General features: G+C 39.6%; 2 protein-coding genes and 1 long non-coding RNA gene across 4 annotated transcripts; all 3 read left to right on the forward strand.

The window, feature by feature from the left end:
- The first annotated feature begins 453 nt into the window (after nucleotides 1–453).
- LOC147185501 (uncharacterized) lies at nucleotides 454–1843 on the forward strand. Its single transcript, XR_015099504.1, has 2 exons — nucleotides 454–531; nucleotides 1493–1843. It is a non-coding gene; the product is annotated as an uncharacterized LOC147185501 (long non-coding RNA).
- A 2592-nt stretch (nucleotides 1844–4435) lies between these two features.
- LOC147185502 (vesicle-associated membrane protein 8-like) lies at nucleotides 4436–14901 on the forward strand. Of its 2 annotated transcripts, none has more exons than XM_086104601.1 (3): nucleotides 4436–4924; nucleotides 10131–10298; nucleotides 10600–14901. In XM_086104601.1, exons 1-3 carry the CDS (start codon nucleotides 4892–4894, stop codon nucleotides 10783–10785), a joined length of 387 nt encoding a protein of 128 aa, XP_085960727.1. In that variant the 5' UTR covers nucleotides 4436–4891; the 3' UTR covers nucleotides 10786–14901. The 2 variants fall into 2 exon arrangements, with proteins under 2 accessions (XP_085960727.1, XP_085960728.1); XM_086104602.1 differs by having other exon boundaries at nucleotides 4441–4906.
- Nucleotides 14902–20340: 5439 nt separating this feature from the next.
- Nucleotides 20341–26602, forward strand: LOC147185503 (vesicle-associated membrane protein 5-like). The gene is made up of 3 exons (XM_086104603.1): nucleotides 20341–20608; nucleotides 23656–23796; nucleotides 26035–26602. The coding sequence occupies exons 1-3, from the start codon at nucleotides 20606–20608 to the stop codon at nucleotides 26173–26175; spliced, it is 285 nt and encodes a 94-aa protein (XP_085960729.1). The 5' UTR covers nucleotides 20341–20605; the 3' UTR covers nucleotides 26176–26602.
- Nucleotides 26603–27529: the final 927 nt, after the last annotated feature.

Below are 27529 nucleotides of genomic sequence, written 5' to 3' on the forward strand. Positions count from 1 at the left end.
ATAGCGGAGGAGAAAATGGATGGATGCAGGGTTTGTTTTTGGCTCCGGCCTTCTTGTGTGGAGTTGGCATGTTCTCCCCGTGCCTGCCTGGGTTTTCTCAGGGTACTCCGGTTTCCTCCCACATTCCAAAAACATGCGTGGCAGGTTAATGGAACACTCTAAATTGTCCCTAGGCGTGAGTGTGAGCGCGCATGGTTGTTCGTCTCTGTGTGCCCTGCGATTGGCTGGCAACCGGTTCAGGGTGTCCCCCGCCTACTGCCCGAAGACAGCTGGGATAGGCTCCAGCACGCCCGCAACCCCTGTGAGCATAAGCGGATTACAATTGGAAAATGGTTGGCTGGTTGGATGGATGGTTTGCACAGCAGTAAAAAAAAGAATAGGCACATTACTGTCAATAATCTGTCTTCATACCATTTAAATGTATTACTAAAGACTGAAACTCTCTGCTGGTCTAGACTACCCACCACAATGGCTCAGAACCTGTCAATACCTTTGGCATTTGTTGCTCTGCTCCATCTTGCAAATGAAAAGGTGAGTATGACCTTGTGATGACTTGTTTTACTGATATGATTTTGAGTTTCCATCATTCCTGAGATTTTTTTTTACTGCATTTTGAGGGCATTCATCCGTGTAGTTGCATTAGAGACTATAGATCCTGTTTCTCGCATGGTATTTTCTTCAGAATAATTATGGTCTCATGACATTTGACCCGTTGCGTTTGAGTTATTAACACGGGCTATATACACAACAATGGTCTGAACAATGCACAGCCGTGCTCTCATCTTCAGAAAGTTTCAACCATTTTCACGTTTTGAAGTATTTCCAGATAGTCATTAAATATGACCCACTTAAGATGGACAGCAGGGATGAAATTGCTCCAAAATTTGGCGTGATGTACATGACTGAAGGTTGGACTTTTTTTTTTGTTTCTTCTGCCTTTGGTAAGGCCCCGAATTTGCCAAGACAGTGATTTTAGGTCTGTTCGTTTTTGTAAAATATTAGTAGGCATAGTACAACTGTGTACACTATGTCAGCCTGACAGACGTCTGTACCGGTCCTGTTATTGCTGGTCCCTGCTCCGTTCTTTTCCTTCTCCCCCAATAAAACCACCACATCTTTCTCCTCATCCCCCTCACTGCCACCACCATGACTGGAGTCACCCAGTCCCTCACTAACCATTCTGCTAGTGACCTTCCATGGTTTGTCTTTCGGAAGAAAGAAAATAGGGAGGCTATATCAAGACGAAAGACAGCACATTAGACAAAGTCAGCAAGCAGAGGAGTAAAGGGGAGGGTTGGTGGGGCGCAGAGCAAAAAGTGTCCGACTTTGCCGAGAGCCAGAGCTTAATATTGTAGTTATTTGGCCTGGAATGGACAGGCTGTTTAGGATTTGTCCCCAACTTCCCAAGTACCACCAAAGCCCCCATTCCAATATGACGTGATCATATTGGAACGTCCATATTGATGTTTTTCTGTATGTTCCGTTTTTGCAGAATTTGGAGCTGGTGAAGGTTGATGACATGTCAGACATCATCATCAGGCAAGGCCATTGAGAAGAAAAGTATTGTCGTATCAAATGTTTTATGTCGAGTTATGTTTTTCTATTTTGTACCACACCTCCACTTAATGTGTATATGTCGTGTCTCTCAGCTGGCTTCCATAGATTTCAGAGAAATGTAATCAGATTGGATGGCATGTCGCAATATGGAAAAGCGGTCTCTGTTTTTATTGTTTTTGTGATATTGTTGAGCAATATCTATATTTGCTCATTTTTATTTTGTTTGCCCATTTGACATTGCTGCTCTGATTTAAAATATAATAAATCAGAACTCACTCAACAGTAATTCTGTAGTGTTTTTTCCCACATAATATACTTACTCAAGTCATTATTTGGAGAAATACTTTTTCCTTTGATTTGAGTCATATTCTCCTAAAGTATGTAATAGGACTCTTACATCACGGCAGGGACTGCACCAACTTGTGTAGGCCTACCTGTAAAAATAACAAAAATTTCAAGCAGACATAGAATGTCTCAACTCTCATGTAGTTGCCTTATTTTAGCAAAAGAGCCCTTTTAAAATGTCCAAAATTAATCTTTCAAAAGTCTGAACAAATGTTAACATGGTAAGTGGGATTTTATTATCGTTTGAAGACTCCCGCATACTTGCGATTCGGCACCAGCAGATTCACCTGTCTGTGGATTTATTTTTTGCAAAACTTTTGGGGATGAGTTTAGGGGGTTAAAACAGTTCGGGGTTTTTTTTTTTTTAATGTTTTTCTCTCAAATCCTTTTCAATTGCCGCCCATTGTGAAATCTCAAATTAAATTTAACATTCTTAAGATAATTAACATCAAACAGATGACTTGAAACGTCCCATAATGATGATAGCAGAAGCAATGAAACAATGATTTGGTTTTAGTCGGGACTCAAGACAAGCAGATGCACTACTGTATCTACTGTAGCAACTTTGGACAACATGGGACATTGAGAACATTGGTCTTAAAAAAAAAAGCAAATGGATTGAAAAAGTTTACAATTTAACATGCATTAAGCTGCAGGAACCCTCTATGGGGGATATATGGATTTTTTCCCCCTCCTAATCGATTGGAAGCGAATAGTTTGAACCATTACAAATTTTGGAGTCCCAACCCTCAAGTGTGAAATTCCACATCCAAGTACATTTGTGTGTCTCTATTTCCAAAAACGCATCTTTGAGCAAGCAATTGTGATTTTTGCCATGTTGTGAGGAACAGTGGGGCTAACTGTCTTACGTGATCTCGCACCACATTATTGTTGCACATGTTTATTCCTACTTTTAGCTTCTATTTACAATACAATACATGCCGATTTATATAGCGCTTTCACAACAGCGGCAGCTGTAACAAAGCGCTTAACAAAACTGTTAACATAAAGTAAAATAATAAACACGACACATAACATAAAACACGGACAGTCGTGCAGTCTTAACCACTTTTCCGTCACACGCTTTGTTGTTTGAAGCAGTTTGAGTTTGAGATGAAAGAGGAGAGAATCAAAGTGTCCTTTAACCAGTGGATCAGAGACGTCATTCTCAAAATGTACACACGTCGGCTACAAGCTAAGTTTCAAAGTCAACAAGAAGCTGTAGGATCCATTGACGAAAAAAGAGATTTATTATAGAAATGTTAAATAGAAAGATCTATTTAACATTTCTATAATAAATCTCTATAGAAAGATCTATTTAACATTTCTTGCATTGCAGAGCAGCCTAGTGCAGTCACTACCGGAAATGATCAAGAGTGAAGAGGTCCACCTGTAACTTCTTAAATAGCTGGAACCGGTTTGTCTGGGCAGGTGCTGTTAGCTGGGTGGAACGTGGAATGACGTCAGTTTGTATAGTTACACTAACTGCTGTAATGAATGTCAGACATTCAACGAAAAAAAGTAATGAGAGACCGCAGAATTTGATGTTGTATCATTTTTCAATCTGAATAAAATTCGCAACAGGGTCAAAATGTTTACCCCTTGACAAAGTACACCACAGGAGCCATGTATGGGCCGCTGTTTTTTTTGTTTTGTATTGTTTTATTGCCCATCATGTAATATTTGTTGCATTAATTTAACATGTTGCTAAAACTGTTTAATTAAAATGGGGTTACTGTTATTTGTTTTTGTTAATTGATCTCATTAAATGTGTGCACCCACATTGAATTTTGAATGATAAACCCTCCCAGTCACGTCTCCAACAAAGACCTCATATAAAGTGCTTGACCTCTCAAACTCAGTTTTGTGCCACCCTTGAATTGTATTTTTTTAATGCAAGAGCCCTTTGCACTGGGGAAAAAATTACAATCTGTGGTTATTTTGTTTTTTCACACCCCTTGTTGTGTAAGGACAGTGGATCTTTTTTATGTGCATTGAAAATGTATGATCAAAAATTAAATATATTAAGAGCATATATTTTGCACATATTTTATCCACATTTAAAATAGTATTTTTGGCATACATCTGGTGAGGAAGTCCAATATGGCCCCCCAGTAGCACAGTCGAAAAAATGGTTTCTTAGCATATTCCGTCAGATTTTGTTCCTAAATTTTTTTTACCCTAATATTTTGAACTAATTTGAGGCATCAGGTGCATCAGATGCTTTTATTTAATGCAGGGTCATCTAAAAAAAAATTAATTCAGGTAGCGCATCAGCATTTGCATCACAAACCCTGGAGATCATGTTTAAAGCTTAAAAATCTGCATTTCTGTGTTCATATTTTAGGTACACCTTGTATTTCATGTAAGTAAAGAAAGGTACATAACTTGAAATTTATTTGCCTCATGATAGTCACAACAAACGGTGGAAACGCCTCCGTGAGGTCATCGGGTCGTACCACTGACGTCAATGCAGGCAAAACAAGGCCTACATAATAAAAATGATCGTTGTACTTGCTTCTTGGGTAAATGTATTATTACTTTCGAAAAACATAAGAACGTAGAGGTGTAAGCAGATCAGAGTATTGGTTAATCGATGACAGGAAAGTGCTCCTGAAATACCAATAAGTAACGTTACATTCAGTTAAACAGAATTGGGGAAACAAAATAATTTCGATTATTTCTTCGATCGGGGAGCAAATACACTAAACCGTGCGGTGTTGCTTCTTTTCTCCTACGAACAGCGAGTGAACACACAAGCAGCCGGTGTCATTCGGTGACTAATGTGGCCAACCCGACACCCGGGACAAGGAATGAGGTTTGAAGTGAGAGGGGAAAAAAACACAACCAGGAAGTTCGACAAGGGGAAGCGTACTGTTCTTTCGTGTAGAAATTCTCCCGGTGAAGAATAAACGCATATACGAACGGTGTCAACTTCGAAGGAAATCGAGCGGTTGTTTTTGGTGAAAGCTGCTCTTTTTGCCACAAGATGGACTATGACCCGGTAAGGAATATCCAACGCGTGAGTTTTCCGGTTACTTTTGTACGTTGACGTTATTTAGAATTGTCCGTTTGTATTTACATGCATAAAATAAGTTGTGTTTGACCTAAGTTGGTTTAGGGTTTGTTTAAAACAAGTTGCAAAGGTCAGATCTCTTCATTCAAGAATGAAATCAACTAAATGATTCCGCCAAAGCTCCTGTTGAACGTCATGTCTTCATTTCCTTGTCGAGAACCAAGCCATTTTATTGTGCTAAACGGACAACTAAATGGACTGGCCTAAGAATTATGTATCGTTACCCGAGTTTCAACTGTCTTCGTTGTGTATGATTCTGGCATTTAATACGGCTATGTTTCATTCGAGTTTGTCGTTTTGACTGAATTGTTTGTACTCCGTAGTGTACCTGTGCATATGTAGTCGCTGGGCCTCCGAACACTTCACAACTAACTGGCGCATTCATTTTTACCATTTAAACTGAACACGAATTCTCTCCTACAGCAATAACTGAATCATTTCCAATTGGTCACTCTGTCATCATTTGATTTTATTGAATTTGGCCAATGAAGATCAATAATCATGATGGAAGCCACGGCATCATTTTATGGACGAACTGACAATTTTAAGTGAATTGGAGGAAGCTACAGATACACCTTGGACACGATTTTAAACCCATATTTTAAAGAAACTGTCATCACATGGTGAGCCATATAGGAAAGAAGCAATTTGTCACATCAGATGCATTCCACCTGACCAATCTGGGTCCCATGGTGACATTGGATGATGATGATGATGGCGATGATGAGGCATTGTTCCACTGTGGAAAGTTGCAGTTCACTGAACGATGCAAAGGCACCAAATACTGGGTAACAGATGAATTTGATCATCTCAAAATGCCTTGACGGACGCATATATCATTCCTACAGCAGCAAGTGCCATCCAGATTCAGTCTGGACGGCATGTGCTGTCTGGAATAATGCTTCACATTACAGCACTGTTGGGAGAAGCTTCTGAGCCAGACAAATATGTTGAATGTCGGTGTCCAGTGGTTCCACATACAATATGTGCTATCCATTTTATTGTGTTTCCACTTGCAGGCTATAGGTAGTGTGTTTTGGATCGGTGGATGTTGCTGTGCACTATGCAATGAAAACAAGCTTTCCGTTGACAAATTGAAAAAAGACTAATTACATTTTTGGGAATTTTTATAATCCATCCATCAAGTTTGTAAAACTCTTGTCCTCATAGGGGTTGTGAATGATCTGAAGCCTATCCCAGCTACGTTAGGCAAGAGGTGATGCACACCCTAGACAGGTTGCTGGCAGAGTGCAAGAGTGCAATTAGTCATAACGTAATTACATTCTGAAGTTGCTACAAAATAATCAGATGAAAATAAAATAAATATATTGGTAAATGCCAAAAACAAAACAATCAACTATTGAACATGGCACCCTGCCTCATGGTTTTAGATGTCATGTTATTTAAGTAGCTGATGCAGCTATAACTGCTGCCTAAAAACCTGAATTTAACTGTATTACATCTGATAAGTGTCAGTTAACACCCCGATGTTGAGATTATGACCATGCACCATCCCACTCTATTCAATATGATGTAAATTCTGAACAAAATTTAATGATACTCTTGTAATGCTTATCTCAGGAAGGACTTAAAATGCCATGTCCCCTTTACAGGCGAACCTAATTTGACTTTCTCTAAGTTCTTTAATGCACATTTCCAACTGTTCAATGTTTCAGTTTTGTTTGTTTGTTTTTCTCTAACATGGATCTTCAAGTCAAAATGTACATCAGGGGTTTGATTCATACACTGGCTAATACATTTTCTTGTTCATTTAGAATTGGTATTTAAACGGTCCTTTTCATTTCTCTGTTTGCATTTTGATGTGGTTCGAAGATGACATTAACAATCGCTCAACCGTACCTATCCAGTGCAAGGGTTCAAACAAGATATACTCACAGGGAAGTGGCCACTCGGCATAGGCAATGTTCACACTGCAGCTCAATTCCATTGTTTTTTCTTTGCTTGCCCTCTATGCGCGATGTATTAGATTTATTTTTCATGCGGCGTGAAAAGCACAATTCCGATATATTTTTTTCCCCTCTCGCTCTTCAAATTCGACCTGTCCTCTTTCATATATGGATATAAGTTGTATATGTATGTAATGTGCTAATCACACATCCTGCACTCATCTGACCTATATGTCATCAAAATCCCAAAATGCACTCCACATGGGTAGTAGAAAGTGCTTGGGAGGGGGCAGCGCTGTCGTGTGAAGTCATCTTTTGTGCGTGTTTGTCAACATTGAGCGTTATGCGCCTGCGTGTCATATCAGCCGATGCGTTCCGTTCACATTAGAAGTAGAATTCGTTTTTGTAATGTGAACTAGTACATAAAAAGATCGAGTGTAGCAAAAATATATACAATTCAAAATTGGGCATCACGCCCTGCACTGTGAAGGTGGCCCTTTTTGAATGTCATCAGCCGGTTGCAACAGCGACACAGTGAATCAAACAATTCTTCACACCCATGTTCAATTGTGGGTTTTTGTGATTTAAAAAAATGAGATCATTCTAAATCATTTGATCATGTCTGTCTTCACTGCATTTAATAGGATATTTAATGCCTTGGAAATTCATTTGTAACCTTCTCCTGGCAGAGATATTTGATCAATCAAATCCTTACGATGCTGTGAAAGCTCTCTGGTGACCGTGGCTTGTGCTGTAAGATGTGGCAACAAAAATGTCCGCATAAGCTTCCAAGAATGTAGAAGCTCACTTGGGGTTGTCAACCAATTAGTCTGAGAATTTAGAACTGGTGGCAGGTGTGAGCTGACTCCCATTTAACATGAGTTTGAATGTGATTGGTTAAGTCTCAACTTGGCCACATCCATCCACATCATTGTACGACTGTGCATACGTGTGCGATTTTGGGATCGGTTGTCATGTCGTAATGTGCCAATCGATCAATGCAAAATAAAACATTCGAGCGAAATCAATCTCGTTCACTCCAGTGACTTTCTGTGCTGCGTCGTTAATAAATGAGGGTTTCTCGACATGTACAGCTGGATTATTTTTTCGCCATTTTTCTTCCCACCCATAATTTAAAATGTAATTTTTTTTGCATTTTTTTCTGTGTACTGTATGTTTTTCAGGGTTTTGGGAAGACTTTTTAGGTTTGAGTGTAATTCCCCCCCCCCCCCCAAAGCATTTCAATGGCCATCAATTCCACATGATTTTTAGCTATTTGTGGGCCGTCTAAGTCAGTCTCAGTTGACTGTGCAGATTGGTCCATCTTTGATCGGATTGGTGCGAGGTTTTTTTTTTTTCTTCTTTTTTTTAACTCACTGATCAGCTTCAAATTCCCAATCATGTAAAGGTCTAGTGTGTGAGTTGTACAGGTTATTTCATAACCTCAACTCAAGTTGATAGAATCATTGGCAAGAAGGGAGGGGAAAAAACGGTAGAGGCCAGTCAATGACGCAGCAAAACCTGTTTCCTTGAGAGATCATGTTTACAGTCTGATGGAAACGCATGAGACTTTTGTACCTGTATGTATACTCTGGAACGACAGATCGCTATCTCATTTCTGCTCTGTAGGAGTCCCCAAATTGTGTGAGGTCACTGCCTTACTTGCTTTTGACCTACTTTGAGATGCCAAACGCCACAAGATTGTCATAGGCAAACTTTCAAGCAACTGAAAGGCCTCTCGGAGCTAACAATACTGATGTGCATGCTGACTACATGCCAGATGGTTTGTTTTTGAAGTTTTGTTTTGTTTTTGTCAAAACAAGGAGCCAGCATGCCCAATACAAAAGACATAAATAAATTTGTGTTACGTGATCTACACGCAGCATTGTACAAAGTCAAACATGAACTTCAAAAGTTGAGGCCAATCCGTTCCACAATGCTAGTGGAGTGTTTTTTCCAAACTGGATCACATAGCTAATGCGGAATAAGAAATCGTCCGTTCTCGAGTCAAACTTTGCCATTAACTCAATGGGCATTTTTGAAATTCCACCTAAATATTTGTAGCTATTGTTTGTACAAGTGTAAAAATAAGTTAACTGCGGTTAGCATGAAAACAGTAACAAGTACAAAACAACAAATTCGCAAAGAATGAACTACAACCACCGATTGCACCTTCTGTGGCATTTCATTTGCACCAGCATTTGCTCCGTTTTTGCATCCTATTCACAAAGGATGTTGCGCTCATGATATTATACCAGCGCAAACACGCCCAATAAATTTGATAGCTCAGTGCTGTTTGCACCAGATTTCCCCCTCACTGCAAGTATAAATGCTGGCTTTGTTCCCTGAACACCGTGGCAGAATCATAGCATTTAGGAAGAGAAAGATGATCAGAATGTGAGCTTGGGGTCCTGACTGAGGAGGTGGGAATATAAATCAAAATGTATATCCCTGAAAATATCAAAACTATCGCCTTATAATTCGGCTCTCATGGACATAAGCCTTCTCTTCATGAGGCAACGTTAATCTGGAGTGCGCGCCTATGGAGTGGAAAACGTTACATTCATTCATTTGTTTAATGTCACAAAATCCAAAATATTGGTGCAATCATTTTGATATTTTCAGAGATTGATCCGGGCCAAAGTTGATGATGTGCAATCAGTTTCATCACCTGCATCACAGCCGCTTTTGGCAAAACTGTGGCCCCACTCAAGCTTTTCATGCCCCGAAAATATTATTGTCGCTTTCCAGGCAGAAATTTGAATGGCAGGTGTCGAACTCAGGCCAAAAGGCAGTCTTCCATGGCCTCAAATTACACACGACAGGGGGAGCAAACTGGTAATTTAACCTTTTCAGGGACAGCGGTTAATCGAGTGGACAGCTATTCCAATGTTGTTTTCTCTTATATTAATTCATCTTAATGTCACAGTTGCGCGTCAACCCCTACAATGGACCCTTATGTTTGTTGCCATCCAAGATGATTATTTTTTTTCCATGCCTAAAAACTAATAAAAACACAGGAAAAAAAATCCTGATGTAGGTGATCCTTATTTGTGCATGAAAGTGTTAAGACCACCCGTCTTGTACATGTCTGAGCATTCCTTCACATTAGTCAGATGTCACAGGTCACAATGTGTACCCTTGCGCGAGCTGGGGCCAGTTTTAATTTGATATCAAGTTGTTTAACAATCCTTTTTTTTTTTTTTAACTCGTCTTTTTTTTCCCCCCCCGTCTTCTGTGCTTAGGAGCGAAGGGGTGAGATATCAACACCAGAGGCATTTGATAAAATGGAGTCCTTAAGGAGTGAAGTCGATGGCGTGAAAAACATCATGACGCAGAATGTGGACCGAATCCTGGCCAGGGGGGAGAGACTGGATGATCTCATGGGCAAGTCGGAGGATCTGCAAGATGGGGTCAGTCTTTTTTTTTTTTTTTTTTTTTTTTTTTAATCTTTGTGATTTGAAGGAAGACATTTGCTTTGTGGACTGTGTATTCACAAACAAAAAGACGCCGGTGACGTTAGTGATTCTTATCAGTGATACCTGAAGAACGAGTCAACAGACGCGCCCATAACTGCATTTGCTTGGTTTTGTTATATTGTGTTCATCCACAGTGCTATCAGTTTTAAGATAACCTCCTCTAGTTTGGCGACAGCGTCGCAGCATGAGGCGTTTTGGTGGGCTGACCGGTCGGTGTCCTCTCCTTTTCGTCCAGGCAAAGCACTTCAAGCACACGTCTCAGAAAGTGGCTCGCTCCTACTGGTGGAAAAATGTCAAGATCGTCGTGGTCATCGTGGTCATCGTCCTCATCATCGTGCTCATCATCATCCTCCTGGCCACCGGCGTCATCCCCGTCAGTGCCCCTTTGCCGCCCATTATCGAACCCACGCCCCGCCCATAAAAACACACCGTTCCTGAAGTAATTGTACATACCGATATTATTTAATCATTGTGCTGTTGCACGGTTACAAATTTGATAGGACCCGTTAATTGCTTGCTGTCTGTTGAAATGTTGTTGGTTCGTTTGTTTTTCTTAGGCTGAATCGAACAGTGACTTTCAGTTTTTATGTGATTGGTGTTTTTCATGATTTTTGGTGTAACCGACGTCGACTGTTCAGCTGTAACCCTTTCGCATATGTCGAAGTATGGTGGATGTGGTTGATTCGGTTTCGAGCTCACATTTTTCAGGGCTGAACGAGCTTCAGCCATCGCGTGTATAGAAATATCATTGGGGAGTCCTTTGCTTTCGTAAATGGGTGTTGGCTTATTGAGTACATGGATGCCATTTTACTGCAGGTCACTGTAAAGAAAGGCTGCAATGTTTTAAATTTGTCGGAAATGTTACAATTTGGTGGTTTGGAAGCCAGACAATCAACAATTATGTCAATTTAAATTTTGTCTCAAAACTATAGAGTCCATATGACAATTTTTTTATTGTTGGAACTAGCTCAAAGGTCAAAGGCATGATGTGACAATTGTGCTATTGGAAATATCACATCATAGTCTTGGACTGTGTAACTGTTCTTACTTTTCTGCAGAGGTCTACTTATTCATTTTGGTATACACAGAATCATAAACCTGTGCTTTGACGCTTTGGAGTGTCCTAAGCCTTTTTCCGGCCACGTGTGTCCTCAAATCTTGTTGTACGCATTTGCACATCCCTCCCTCATAGTGGCTCCCTTGCTTTGTTTCTTTGCCTTCTAACCAGTGAAAAACAGAGGTTTGCACACAGCCATACAGACTTCCGCATCACGACGCATACCTGGTTCACTGTATCAATAGGCAGACTGGCATGCTCGAGCATTTCGGTTTTGTGGCTTCTCTTGCTCTGCTTATGCTTCACCAGTATCTGTTTGTCTTACAGCTTAATGACAGGAAGATTTGTGAGATGTAACACAAGTGTTCATGTGCAAGTGTGGAAAGTGAAACCAGCCACACCACGCCACCGTTATCTCAAAGGTCAATTGAAATAACTTTAAATGTACATAAGTAGAAATGTTCCCATTTGTGTGTACATTATATACGTAAGATTGTCTTTCAGCTTTATCATAATGACAGTCTGTGATTTAGGGGTATTTATTAAATGCAATATGTTGTTAGTAGGCTTTTTTAAATCAATTGTGCAGTTGGCATTTCTATCAAAGATAATTAGGGCCATTTATTTTGAAGAAAATAAAGATTTCATATATGCTTTTAAAGGAAAAAGTTTCTCTTTTTTACCCTTTTTAAATTTCTGGTGTAAATTAGTTGAAAAGTCAGATAAAACTCTACTTCTTGACCTGACTCAAACCGTGTAACACTCAGAGGCTTCGGCCACAACTGTTACTGCCATAATTAGGGTCAGAGCAGCAACTCAACTCAGCTGTATTTATAGAGCACTTTAAAACAACCACCGCTGTATATGAAGTGCGGTACATGGAGCAAAAATCATATTTACAACAATAAAACAATAAATTAATAAACGACAGTAGAAAGCACAAAAACAGTCAAACTAAAAATCAAGTGTCATGCTGAGCCAAAGAATTAAAAATGAGTTTTGCGGCGGGTTTTAAAGATGGGCAGCGAGGGGGGCTTGCCGAATGTTCAGTGGGAGGTCATTCCACAGAGAGGGACCAGCAACGGAAAAGGCTCGGTCCCCTCTGAGCCTCCGCTTAGTTCTTTGTACCTCTAATAGTGTCTGGTCTGCAGACTGCAGGTGTGTAGGGGCAGAGGAGCTCGGAGAGGTAAGGTGGAGTGAGGACATTTAAAGATTTGAAAGCAAATAACGGGATCTTAAAACGAACTCTAAAATGGATAGGGAGTCAGTGAAGGGATGCCAGAATAAGAGCTATGTGCTCCCTCTTACGAGTATCAGTAAGAGGCTAGCAGCGGCATTTTGGACCAACTGATGATTTAATTTATTTATTTCACAGCCCCGGTTGAACAAGTTCGACCAAAAGTTGGAGGTAAATGTAACAGCCCAAGACCTAAAAAGTTCTTTGGAGCCTGACCCAAAACTCAAAAGGAAGTCAGCCATTTTTAATTTCTTGGGCCTTTTTTGAGGTCATATTTTTTAGCAAAAATAGCTTTGAATCTGACATACCGCTACGTCATTTTCAAAAAAATTAAGCAAGAGCATTGTCATGTCTCTCTGAAATACATTGGAAAACATACACTAGTTTTAATTATTAGACAAGACACATTAAAGACCAAAAAAATTGTAAATTGGGAATTTCCCCACTGTGAGACGAATAAAGGTTTTCTTATTCTTAAAAATGCATGACAAACCTCCACCTTGAATTCCAGTAGCTCCTCATGATGCGCTTTTTGAGCGCTTTTGTTGCCTCTAGAGTAAACCCACCATTGATGCCAATATACCATTATTGCAACACCGCTGGCTTTTTACTTCATGATGTCTCCACGAGATTGCAGAAAAAAAGTCATACTGTGGAAATGGTCAAAGATTAGGGCTCAGCCCGAAAAGAAATGTGAAATTATTTTGTTTCTCTCTGTGCAATGAACACATTGCAAAACAACCGTAACATTTTAATTTGCATTTATTCTCAGTGAAAATTTAATTTGTACTGTATATATTCTCAGTACCTCAGTTTCTTTTTTTTTCTCTTATACTAGTTACTGGCTAGTTTTTTTACTGCTTGCAGACAGAGTTTCCACCTCTTCAATTAAAAACAATTTTCATCCATGGTCAGCCAAGGACATTTAATTTATTCCTTCATTTGTTGTTCTACTTCTGCCTTTCATAACTTTGCTGCTGTGAATCGGGAATTTCTCCATTGCGAGACTAATAAAGGTTTTCTTATCTTATCTTATCTTATCTATCCACTTTCTGTCACGCATTAGGTTTGCAAAACTGCATTCATTTGCCCCATCGTTTTGCAGTAAGCCATTAAATCTTATTGAGAGAGAGTATTTTCAAAGAGTTGATGTTGGTACAGTAATGAGAAAATCAGAGAAAAAAAATCCCTGTGCACCCTTGGGAAGTTGCGTCACATTTGCATGAACACATCTAGAATGGCACATGAAAAGGAAGTGGTGTGGCCAGCAGCAAGCCCAAGGGGTGATTTGAATCGAATTCCATTGAGCGACAGCACTGCTCTTAAGCAGAAGAATAATACAGTAGGATAGGCCGAATGAAAACATCTGGACGAACTTGAATGGAATGCGTCTTTATTAGCATTCACATAAAAGTTTCATTCATGCAAATGCTTCTCTTTCAGCAGTTCATTTATGAGAAATCTGCCAAGTCAGCGACTGCTGCACTTCAATAGTATTGCAATCAGAAATTTCAGGGAACTTAACATTATCGGACAATTTCATCACCAAACTGCTTAACACTTTGCGAAAGCTCAGAGGTTTGTTTGTTTTTCTTCTTTTACTACTTTTTAACCTGGCCTGTATCAGCACACTGAAGAGTCATAGGAAACTCATCTTTTGGCTCTTCAAGCTGGGAAAGATCCTTTTCACCTCACCGTCATGCAGTGTGACAATAAAACAGGTATAAACCAAACAATAATTCACTCCATGCAGTGGATATTGTTCATGTGAAAGTGGTCACTCGATGCCAAGTTTATGATTGCCCGCACTGTTATTTTTCTGTTTATACAAGCTGAGATTCTGCTTTTTCTTCCATCCATATTAAGGAGATACTACATAAAAACGTCTATTCTCATGCCAGTTTTTTTTAGATAACAGAAAAGAAAGTAGACCAAGAAAAATCATTGTAAACCGTTTCACTGTTATTGTGACCTATGATATGCAGCATAATTAAAAAAAAAAAAAAACTTCACAACACAAAACTTGGGTCGACATTTAAGAAATTGAGATTGAGCGTTGTGTATCCTAATGGACACTACAAATGCTTTCCATTGATTTATAGATTGATGATATCAGTCATTGTTTGGTGAAGATTTGTCGTTTTTAAGATCAAGATTTTACTCTGTTAAATGGAGAAATTCTGAATTGCTGAAATGTACTCCTTATCAACGCATACAGAAATAAATGACACTTTTTCATTCCGTTTTGAATCATTTTGAGTCATTCTTATATCCTTATTCTATTATTTCAGTATTGTATCTATTTCTCTCTCTCTCTCTCTCTCTCCCATACAGAGATGAGTACTTTGTTTTTCTATAAATATTTTTTGTCATGCAGTTTATCTGAGTCTACATTTTTGGGATCCGCACTCCACCTGGTTCGTGTTCAGACCGTGTTATTTCTTAATGAACCGGTCCCCTTCAAGCTCATGTTAAAAGGAAGTCACCACACACCTGCCACAATTTAAAGTACCGGTACTTCTAATGATTTTCAGCTGTTCCAAAAGACCTGCCATTTCAACAGGGGTGTGTAGACTTATTAATGACTGTTTAAATTGTTAAAGTTAGTTTTCCCAACTATTTATTGAACTTGTATTCATACAGGTTTAACCTTTATTCATCCTGGCTGTGACAGTAGAGTAAAACAAATCAAAATAATAGCAGATACAACGAGCCCAATTTCTCAAAGGGACAATTTCGATAAATCACTTCATTTTTGACACTGTTAGTCCTCGTTAGAGACCGGTAAGTTGATTGGGCACGAGTTCACCCTGGACTGGTCACTAGCCACTTGCCAGGCACATTTGGACACACAACCACTCACATTCACACCTATGGAAAATGTTGAATCGTCACTTGACCTAACTTGCACCTTTTTCTAATATGGATGGAAGAAATGATAGGCAAGCAATGGGGAGGACATGTAAACTCAATTCAAGATATTCGACCCCAAGACCGAATGACTGTGAGGCAATGGCCAATCGCTCACTCATGCTGCCCATTTTAAATTAATATTATGAAATGACATTGTCAAATCTGTTAAATGCCTCACTGGGTGGTTTTCCTGAACTTAATAATACTGACGCTAAGAGTTATTCTATTCATTCCATCCAATCAAGATCAACTGATCTTTTTTCTGGATGAGAAATGATTTCAGTTGCGTTACTGTTGTTCAGCTTTGGCCAGACACAAGATGGAGACAGTCTCCAACTGACTTGCACTGAGCCTCAGATGACCAGCCAGGAACCAGGAAGAAAAGTATGAGGAAGTAGATTTTACACGTTTTGTTTTTGTGTCTCTGAGCTGCAATCACTTATAATCCACGTATTTGCCAACAGCGCAGAAAAGTCTGGATGTCTTCAATGTTGCACGTGCAGTATTTTAGAGAGGATCTTGTATTCGAATGAGAAGGTTAAAAAAAAAAAAAAAGTGATGTGGCAGAGGTGGGGTTGTTGTACAAGAAATCCGGCCCACCTTAACTTGGAGCCAACATGCCTGAACAGTGAACTCAGCCACAAGAATTTTCAGACTGAGATAGATAATGTGAACAATCACTATGTTTGCATTGATTTTATTTTTATTTTTTTGTGGCCCAAAAAATAAATTTGCAATGATCTTGCAGATGTAATTTGTTTTCGTTTTCACTTTACTATTCTCTTGGGGGAAAGCATTTAAAATCAGAGAATTGACCTGCTTTAGGATATCTCACAATGGCCAGAATTGCCACAAAAAATAAAATCAATTTAAGCTTCACCGAGAGCAAATAAAAGATGGATTTCCCGAAATTAGAAACAGGTGGTTACAACACGCCCGCCTGCTCTGTTGACTCAACAGTGAAGTGCTATTTCCCAACAATGTGAACATGTTGTTTAGGAAACAAATGGTAAAGCTTAAGGTTTTAGCCAATGACCAAACATGAGTTTTTGGAAAAATGCAAGCTCTTGGAGGGGAGAAAAGAGCTCTTTTGTTTCTGAAAGAGCTCCGATTGTCATGCGGATGCCAGTCAACTACCCATGGATGACAATTAGGCAATTATGGGAAAACATGGCGGTCGGAATGCTGACTATGGCCTTTGTATTGGTGCTGCTTTTCCCAGAAAAAGCCTTTTGTTTGCTGGGTCTTTGACCCTGGTCGCTTTTGGACAGACTCATGTTCTTCTTCTGTTTGAATCATAATCAGCGCCTGATGCACTATGATGATTACGGTATATTGACACACTTAGTGACGTAATAGCCCACTGGCAGTGATTTATGTATGGTGATACAGTTAGGTCCAAACATACAGTATTTGGATATCGACACAATATGCAACCAAAAGTTTCACTTTTTAAGACTTGACAGTCAATTACCGGTTTTTCAATCTGAAATGCAAAGAGATCCCAGGATGCTGGATTTCCTCCCTGGTGATGCTCTGCCAGGCCTCTCTTGCAACTGTATTCAGTTCGGTTCCTGCTTGTTGTTCCTTGGGCATTGTCCCTTCAGTTTTTTCTTCAACAGTCAGATTCAGGTCAGGTGATTGACTTGGCGATTTTATAAGATTCCAATTTTTCACCTTCAAAAATTCTACGGTTTATTTTGCAGTATGCACTTTTTTTTGTTTTGCATTATGCACTAAGATAGTTTGTCAGATGACTATGTGACTACACTATGGCGTACTATTGTATGGTATAGTAAGCATAGTAAGTTACAATTAGGTAGAAATACAGTTTGTTTTAATTATAGCAACAGACAAACCCAAAGGAGGAAGGAATAAAACGGCATTTTTGATATATATGCTACAAATAACGAATGGCAATATTACCGTAAGTGTATTGAAGACACTGGTGAGTGTTTTATTAATCCAACAAAATAAACCATGGGGTTAACATGATCATAGATTTGAAAAAAGAAAAAAGTAGAAATTGTATTCCATTGCCCTCTTTTAGATCTGGCTCCTGCTATTCTAATTTTATTATTTGAGTCCAGTCCCACGAGTGACATTCTAAATATAAAAGCATTGCAAACAGCCTCTTGGAATTCCTGTTCATTATTTTTCTTATGACAAATTATTCACCTTTGACGGGCCCCTAAAGCCGCACCATTTTTTTTTTTCAAGCGTCAATATCCTGGTGAAAATGTATGTATTTTAGGAGTCCCCAAAACACGCCCCACTCCAAAACCCACTCAGTGGTGCCCCTTGGAAAGGTAGAAAAAAAAAAATCTGCCCTGATCACCGGTTTCAACAATTCACACAAACTTCAGTGGACATGTACTGTATTATCACATCAGGTCACGAGAAAAAGTTTCAAGCATCACTTCACCACATTGAACAGGAAGTTGGCCATTTTGGTTTGAAGTACTCATTTGGGGGCGAATTCCACTGCAGGTAGTATGACGTACTCCATTAATCAATCAATTTTCTGTTGGGGTTGTTCTCATAAGGTTGCCCGTGGGCTGGAGCCGATCACAGTGGTTTTGAACTTGGAAGGATATTAGAGAAAACACACACAAGCATGGGAAGAAGATGCAAACAATGAAGGCCGGAGATGACATTCAAACCCAAATCCTCAGAACTGTGAAGCAGATGTGCTAATCACGAGGCAACCATGCTGCCACTTTGACAAACCCAGATGACTTACTTATAGTTGAACAACAAAAGTGGGTACCTGGACTCACTCTTCCATGCTCTCTACTTTATTATTATTGTTATTATTATTATTACTAAGTCAGAATGTGTAGGACTGACAATGATTTTCCATAACAGTACCAAATTTGTCCTTCATAGCATGTGTTTCATCTTATCCTTCAATCCATATTGGATGAACCGAAGAAAGCAGGAAATAATATGAATTGCTTATATGAGTGACAGACGTTGTCAGGGGCACTGCCAGATTTTTCGGGCCCCATGGAAAACTATTCCTTTTGGCCAAATCCAGTGCCACAGATTAAAAGACAATACTATTTTCTAGAGCCCTTATAGAATCAACATCATTTTGCTCCCCCTCACAACACTCTTGGTTGTGCCTGTACTTTATTTGATGCTAACTTCTAGTCACAGTCATTGTGACGCAGTGCGTGTTTAGATGGGGATTTTATGACTCATAAGGGAGGAGAGGCAGTCCCCTTTTGTAGTCTTGTGCTGCACATAAGGGAAGAACACCAATAATGGTCACTCATCATGCAATAATCTACAGAAAGTTAGAGGGAGGTCTGCTGCATTTCAAGTTTCATAGCATGTTTTAATGATTTAAAAAATGCATGTTGCCGATATAATGCAAGCATACTGTTTTGCATGTACTATCATAGTAAAAAGTTGAGAATGTTTCATGTGTTTTCCCTATTTTAATACATTCACTGCTGTGTGACCGAATTATGCTAAACTATATTTCAGTTTGGACAGAGGGCCGGTATGAATTGTTTATTCACATAAAAGATACTGGTTATAGTACCTGTATAACTGAGCACTATCTGTCACAGATAAACATGAAACTAAAAACCATTTCAATGTACAGTATGTAATCAACTACCACAGGGGGGGTCAAACTCATTTTAGTTGCGGGCCACATTGTAATTGCAGTTTCCCTTGGAGGGCCGTGATGAATTTTGGGAAACCATATAAATGTTTAATCACCTCCTCATATTACATATACAGCGCACAACAATTTAATGGATACTGTAGCTAGTTTTAAAATCAGAACTCAAAAATAATGACCGTTGTTGTGGATTACATATGACAATTTGAAATTTTGGTTCAGACAAGCATCGTGGAACTTGACATGCTTGGTTTGATTTCGCGGGCCACATAAAATGATGGGCCTTGACTTTGACACCTGTGAACTACCATATTATTACCTATTTTATTAAATCATATGCAACTCCCCCCGGCTTTTGATCATTTATGATTTACCAACAAATTAAATTTAAAATTGGTGGTCATTGAAAATAGTGTTCAATGTATGGTAAGAAAGGATTTGAAGGGGTAATTGGTCATAATACATGTGAAGTGTCTGGAAAAGTTATATGAAATACATTAGCAAGAGGCAAAGTAGACACACTTTATCGTCTTTAGTGGACCAAAAAAAATGACATCGTAGCCCATATGTGGCCCCCGGGTCTTCTGTTTGATAGATTTCTGCTGAAGGAATGTCAGACTAAGTGCTGATGCATTTAAGTACCCCTGGAAATTATGCATTCGCTATCAATTCACTGGTACTTGGTGGGTCGATTAGCGAAAGTACAGCCCAACAAGCTTTTTGTGATACGTTCATTAGGTTAAATTACGATGCGATGGGTTACCGGGGTATTTTATAGCGTTAATTATCAACTCGTCATGAACGCCCTTGATACATTTGCATTTGCTCGGGTAGTCGGACACAGATATAATCACCAGACTATGACAGACATTTTAAAAATAGGTCGTTACCTCGGGGTAACCATTTTAAACAGACCCGCATTTTAACTATATTTAGCAACTTCGGGTATCTCCGGCCTCATCTAAAAATTCAGACGTTACCTTGTTCTACATCGTTACGAGTATTTCCGTCTTCGTATAAGATTCAGTTATACAAAGAAAACAAACGATCACACAAAGAACATCGTTTATTTAATCAGGACGAGGTGTTTGTCCAATCACATGAACATGTCATAATTCCCGGGGCTACCTGAACGCATCTGTTAAACAGCGCCAAGTGGACTCGGGTGTCCGAGAACTGCCGCCTGAGCAAAGTTGAAAGAAGGAAACTATTGAAAAGAAAGCCGAACAGAGGGAAGGGAAAGTCCTCAAACGCACCGCGACCTTCGTAAAACGCCGAGTCTTCCTTATGTGTTGCTTCCTGTTCCCAGGGCTGTTATAAAGCTTCTCGCGAGCAGTAAATGCAGTCGATCCGGGACAGCTGCCGCACCACCACAGCCAAACACAGACGCCAGCGAAATGGTGAGTCGGTGGCTGTCAATTGTTAACATTTACCTGTACTCTACCTGCTGTCTCACGCCAAGGGCACTTGTTTTATTGGGAAAAACTGATAGGCTCCCCCACTCCCTTCAATGTCTTTTAATCATGTTTGTAACTCATTAAGCGACACAAAAGAGTCGCTTAATGAGTTACTGAAGCAACATTGTTTGGTATTAGGAAATTCATGAAAAGGGGAGAACTTCAAAAGTCACTGTAACTGTCCGTTTCGTATTTTTTTTTATTCACGTACCATATCGTGGCCACCATTGAAATACAGTAACGTAGTAGGCCTAAGTGCTCAGCAGAAACAGGTTTTATTCCTAAAAACTACATTTGTTATTGTAAACCACTGTAACATGAACACTGCACTAACATAGAGGAAAATAAAAACAGCACTGGAATGGTTCAATGAAAATGTATCGAATACTTTATAAATATTTAGAAACAAAGGAGTGTTAGATACAATTTAACTCAACTTAAAGAATGTGTAGTAAATAAATTTATAAAATAATCTACATGAAAAGTTAAAAAAAATACTCTTTTGGATTTTGTATTGAAAAAAAGGCTGTATTCAAAGCTACAAGCTTCATTCGAGCATGTTCCGTACTTGCATTCATTTGTTTTTTTTTCAGATATTTGTGTATTGTGTATTTGTGTTGTATTTTTTTCTATTTTGTGATTACTCTCCCTACTTTTACTCGCTATATTTGAAATCACATATCCATACTTTTCAAAACAGGCTTGTCGCAGTTTTCAACTGACAGCGTAAAAAAGTCAAGCACAGTTGAGGTCTTGATTGTTTGCTTTTGAGTGATTAAAATATTGGAAACAAGGCAGCAGATACAAAGAAGCAAGATATTCATTTTCCACAGTTTTTTGAATGAGAATTGTTGGAAGTTGTCAATAACAGGAATTATTCATTACAAAGGTGTTGTGACTGGTTACAGCCTAAAAAACACAAGTAAAAATTCTCTAATCAGAAAAAACCCCCATACAAGTCAAGTAATTTTTTCAGATGATATTATTGGCTAATTTATCATGTTTTTGATACCCAGTTCACAACATTAGCAAAGCTCAGGGAATGTGTTTGTCACAACATGCAACATCTAATGTGATGTTGTTTTCTTCTCGGTATGAGCTCTACAAGTATTCAAAGAGGAAAACAATTTAGCTTACAGTACTTAAGTACACAACTTGTCTCAGTACTTCTACTTTGACCAGCGTGTTTTTTTAGACAAGTATTTATACTTTTACTTCAAGTAAGTAGAGTGTGAGTACTTTTTCCACCTTTGCTTTCAGTCAACATCGATTCTTATTACTATTAGGTCATAACACTGATGATATGAGTGGTACTAGGATAGTAGCATTCCATTCTGTCACGGGCATGAAATAACATGATGCGGGTGTGGTTTCCTTGGACACGCAGAATTATGGCAGGTAATGTTGGCAGCAGGGACAGAGGGAGGGAGCAAAGGAAGGAAGCAAGGACGGGAACTGGAATGGGCAGCAGTTGCCAGCTTCAATTAAAACGGGCTATTGTTCTTTTATTGCTGCCATTTGGCTGTGGTAACATAGTGGAAAAAATGGCACCGTGAAGGCTTCGGTTCATTTCATCCTAACATTTATAAGCGTCAGGTTTACTCGTGTTGGCCAACGCCGTTGGTTTGTGGCAGGAAATGACACTGAATTATGAACTGTTTTGCTGCTCTAGTTTCCTGTCACTGTCAACTTCTAAGATGTCGGCTTCCTCTCTTTCTCACAATGCAGATGTCAAAGGGTCGTCGTACTAATTACACTTTCAGTGCTCCCATCGCAAGTTTTCGGAAGACACTGCCAACCTCGTCACCTGTTGTTGTTAACACTGTGCAGAGGAGTGAGAAAACTGGTTTAACTTCATTTTGATGTCTTACAACATTAGTTTTTCCCTTTAAGCTTTTACTTTTTCAACCAACATTGATGAGGCCTAGCAATCATAATTTAATGCCTTTTTGGTTTTGTGAAAGATGCTTATTTCCTACTTCAACATAAAATTGAATGGTTGTTATTCGAGAAGTAGAGAAAAGGGTGCGCAGGAATACGATGTTGCTTTTACCTTCGATTAATGACTGCACGGGCAGGATGGGATTTACTCTTAGGGTTGAGTCCAGTTATGAAAAGTAACACCGGGCAGATAAACGTTTTCTGACATGGAATCTGAATTGTGGTCATGGTTATGAGAGAATTCTGTGTGAAGGAACTCTCGTTCATGAGGTATTGGGAGATGCTGCTAGCCGATCACAGTGATGTCATTGCCAGGAGCATTCTGGAACCATTCAAAAATGGAGTCCAATTTTTGGTTTCCACATTGGATGTTTCAAAATGTGGACATCACAGTACAATGTACAGTATAATGAAGACGAGCGCTAAAGAAAATGGATGGACAGAGGACACTATGACCTCAAGTTAATTATTGATCATTGAATACAAGATAAACATTGTGTCGTACCATCTATCCATCAATTTTGTACCGCTTTCATATCCTGAACCATGCAGCGAACTTTAGAGTGAGATACACTGGCTCGACTGTTATGCATCTGATGTGCCAACTTAGCATGAATGTTATGTGAAAGCTACAGAAAGGCAAGCTTAGTTGAGTATTGTAGTATAGTGCTGTGTTGTAGCAACAATCCACTCTTCCAGTGTGTTGCCCAGTAATTGTTTTCCTATGAAATATACTGTAGTACCTAATATTTATGGACAGACTAAAATTCTGCTGCAATCCATTTTCATACTGTACTTGGATTCATGTATGAAATTTGGATTTTTGGTGTCTGTTTGTCTCCATCAGCAATCTTTGCCAAAACTCTGCATTTGAAAGTGCTTTCGTACGCAAAATATGTAAGGGAACTGATCTAAGAAAGATTAAAGAAAGGAATACACAAGTCATCTTTTTTCCCTCCCATCTTCTTTAGTAGTTGCTTCATTTGCCAAATGAGCAGACTAACCGGCCATGTGTCTGTATCCGCGCTGTGTGTGTGTTTGCGAAGCAGAATGGGAAAAACCGATTGCAGCAGGCCCAGGAGGATGCGGAGGAGGTGAAGGACATCATGCTGGACAACCTGAACAAAGTGGATGAGAGATCTGGAAAACTGGGTGACCTGGAAGACAGAGCTGATGAGCTGCTAAGAAAGGTTGGCAGGCAGGCTTCCCAAAAGTCATCACTATTCATTTTGTTTTGTACCGCACTACTTCCGCTTTTCATTTGTAAAATTCCTTTGGTTAGTGATGTAATGGACCCCTTCCGCGGGTATCCGTGTATCCAAAAAGAGACATGTCAAATTGATTGTTTATAAATACAGCTAAGGTGGAGCTGGAGAGGAAAACAAATGTACAATTTACATCCTGATTGTGCTTTATGGTGCTATTTTTGGAGAGGTATTTCCTTTTGTTGAGATGAAGTGAACGGGTCTCCCTGGGTATAACCGAGCAAGCGCAGGATATGCCATGAGGCCAGTGTTCGTCCGGGGGTCAACGGGGGGGTCACATCGTTCCCACATCCCCTGTTGGGTGGTGTTATGTCACAATATTGGACAGGGCAGATCACATTTTTACACTCAGAGAGTCTTTGAGATCACATGGATAAGGAGCACGGCTCCTCGGGATCACACCAAAGTTTTTAGGTTTTTTTTTTTTATTTCCAATCCCCCTCAACTCAACAGTGGCTCCAATGACTCTTGCTTACGGTAATAATAAAAAATAATGCTTACAATAATCTCAGCATCACAAAGCATTGCCGTGACTTTGCTTAGTGCACATGTTGTAATCTTTTACAACTAAAAACAGTTCCCAGGTGTTTGTGTTGCACAATATGTCCATGCTGCCTGAAATTGGACGGTTTGAGAGGGTGGTCCTGTCTCATGTGACCCCACCCTACACCTTATACGCTGAGCCAATGGCAAGTATGGATTTCGTTACTCTGACGATCAGGGGTGGGGCTAGACAAGCAAGTGGCATCTATTTGTGGTAGCGGCGCCGAATACAATAAGTCTTTTCACACATGGAGGCAGCGATTCACACACTACACTGTGTATATGTGGCGTTCAGACACATCACTAAACACAAATAAACAAGCCTCCTCGTCAACAACTTCATGACTTTACGTCCGCGACTTGTAACTCAATATACTCATAAACTTGAAAGGGCAATCAATGTTTAATTGAAAAGCAATTTATGAGCAACAAACATCCATCCGTCCATTTTCTCATCCGCTTATCCTCACAATGGTTGGGGGCACGCCAAAGCCTATTCTAGCTATCTTCGGACAGTAGACGGGAACTCCCTGAACTGATTCAACAACAAACAAACAAACACAATTTTTTTTTTGTTACTTGTTAAAAAAATGTGTGCCTTTAAAGGGTGTGGTGTAGTGAGTGGCATCAAGTGCTGTGTGAGCATCTCTGCGTGAGTTGTGCCCTTCATGAGTTCCTTGCGAGTGTTCTCATTTTCCATTTGTGGGTTTGACCCTTTGTCTCATTCAATAAATGATTGAAAGTGCATCGGTGACTGTTGCTCTGCTTGCCACCAGGCGAAGGCATTACACAAGAGTAAGAAAGAGAAGTATTGTATGCTAATGAGTAGATTTTCTCAAAAGCTTAACTTTGTGTGCATTATATTGATGATTAACCTCAAACTGTATTGATTTCTGTGTTAACTTTAAATAAATGTACAGATAAACTCAGGTAATTATTTAATCTGTTTCAGATTTTTGATTTCATAGAATTAAACATTTCTTTAAGCCTACTGTAAACACAAATGTGTTTTGGCCCATCTGTTTTTTTCTACACGCACGCGCGCGCGCACACACACACACACACACACACACACACAATTATCTCTCTCACTCTCTCTCTCTCTGTCTGTGCGTATATCCGCATTAGAAAAAAAAATTCAATCGATTTGACAGAGTCATCTTACTGAATTCATACACGAAGGCATTGTCCATTGATTTGATTTATAAGGTAAACGTCATCTCATGGATGGGCGGGCCTGTTGGTGGTTCAAGCTGTTGCTGGATTGCAGTTGGTGTATTGACACATCGAGCTGAAAATCGGCATTATTATCGATGCCAGTTTTTGGGCAATGTAGTGCATTGTGCTGGACCTGTAGCCAATCATTTTCCTCAACTGCATATGCGAGTGAGAATAAATCCCAGTTGTTGAACGTCTTTCATAGAAAATTCAATTTGATTTCCCTTTGATCGTGTCGGACTGTTTCCCGTTAAATGTTTCATCAGGAAGCCGTTTTTGGTCAAAAGCCCAACACGTGTGCTTTCACAACTCTTCCAGCAACAGTTGTTTGTTTGTTAGCCAGGCTTGCATCAAAAGGCAACATCAATATAACCTTCTATGTCTCTCTTTGTTTTTATCCAGAGTAGAGCCTTTGAAAAGAAATCCAACCAGGTGAAGGAAAAAACAAGATGGAAAAATAAGAAGGTGAAAATAGCCTTAATTGCAGTTGCAGTGGTCGTGGCCCTCATCATAGTTGGAATCATCATATACACTGCAACATAGCACACTCCTGCCTGCCTGCCTGCCTGGATGGATAGATGGACGCAAAGTGAGAGAATGGGACTGTGCAACCTGATGCAGACTAAGATAAAATGTCTAGGAGCATTTTGCTTGAATGGTGATGTCTGTGCTTGCTCTACATTTAGGTATATTTATGGGACTCTCTGTCAGTCTCGCTCATTGGTAAGAGATTATGGTACCATTAATAGCTGCTTCTTTTCTTTTTCCACAATTTGTTTCCAATTATGTTGCATCCAGCCCATGTTGAAAAGAAAGATGCTAACTTTGACAACTTTAACCATAGTTTGTTACGGACCTGTATCAATTGTCCACACCTATGTAGAAAAGAGATTTTTACTTTGAACACTGTTTACTGTACTGGGTTTTTGTAAGTTATCAAGTGACTCCCTGCATAAAATGTCGAGACCAACCCGGGGCAGTTATTTGATTTATTTATTTATTTCAATTCCATTTCAATTCATGCACATTTGGGAGCTTTGAGGGCAAACCGTTTTGGGGACACTATGACAGTGACCACTGGTGGCTGATGTTCATACTGTACTTGATTAAATTCTCCAAAATCAGAGTGCATCATGTCAACTCGAAAATTACCATTCTTAATGCACTGGCTGGTTCCCTCTCGAGGTTAAACTGATATCATTCATTTTGAAAAGTTCCAAATCAAGTCGGGATCTCCCCAGTGGCTAAACCTCATCTTGAAGGACCTAAATCAAGGACGTTGAACTCAAATGTACAATTGAATACAGTGAGGACAGTCATTGGGTCGATGAAATGTGGCACAACAGTAGCATCACCACGAACTGGACTTCCATGCAGTCGGCTGGAAAGATGGAAGCTTTATCGTACAAAGAAACACATCCAAGCCAAGCAACATTTAGCAAAGACACACTTCTCAACGCTTTGAGGCTGTTTTTATTCAGATTGAACCGTGGCCTTAGTCAAGGTGGAGGGATTTATGAACAGTTCCAAATTCCAGTCAATATTAGCACAAAACCTTTGGTCTTTTGCCAAAAAGCACACATTAAGATTAACAAAATAATGAGTTCATCCGAGGAAGATTTTGGAATGGCCCAGCTAGCGTTGACACCTGAATCTGATCGAGCATCTGTGGAATGGGCAGAAGGGGGCTGTGCACAGGACATTCATTGACAATCTCACAGGTTTGGAGCTTTTTTCTTTTTGGAAAAATATTGCCACATCAAGACGTGCCACACTGATGGACTCCACCCTACCCAAAAGGACTGACTGCTGGAATAAAAGATGAAGGTGCTGCAACAAAGACTAGTTTGAGTGTGTGCTTATTTATGCAAACAGATGATTGTACCCTTTCTTTTCC

Source organism: Hippocampus guttulatus, unplaced genomic scaffold, assembly GCF_054856545.1.
Source record: "Hippocampus guttulatus isolate MCC_2025c unplaced genomic scaffold, RoL_Hgut_1.0 HiC_scaffold_113, whole genome shotgun sequence".
Taxonomy (NCBI): Eukaryota; Metazoa; Chordata; class Actinopteri; order Syngnathiformes; family Syngnathidae; genus Hippocampus; species Hippocampus guttulatus.

What these genes read in the sequence shown, in the direction of transcription:
- LOC147185503 (XM_086104603.1), top strand. An exon ending in CTGATGAGCTGCTAAGAAAG is followed by an intron (nt 23,797 to 26,034) that starts GTTGGCAGGCAG and finishes GTTTTTATCCAG; the next exon opens with AGTAGAGCCTTTGAAAAGAA.
- LOC147185502 (XM_086104601.1), top strand. Translation starts at nt 4,892, where the DNA reads ATGGACTATGACCCGGTAAGGAATATCCAACGC. An exon ending in CGGTAAGGAATATCCAACGC is followed by an intron (nt 4,925 to 10,130) that starts GTGAGTTTTCCG and finishes TTCTGTGCTTAG; the next exon opens with GAGCGAAGGGGTGAGATATC. An exon ending in CGGAGGATCTGCAAGATGGG is followed by an intron (nt 10,299 to 10,599) that starts GTCAGTCTTTTT and finishes CTTTTCGTCCAG; the next exon opens with GCAAAGCACTTCAAGCACAC.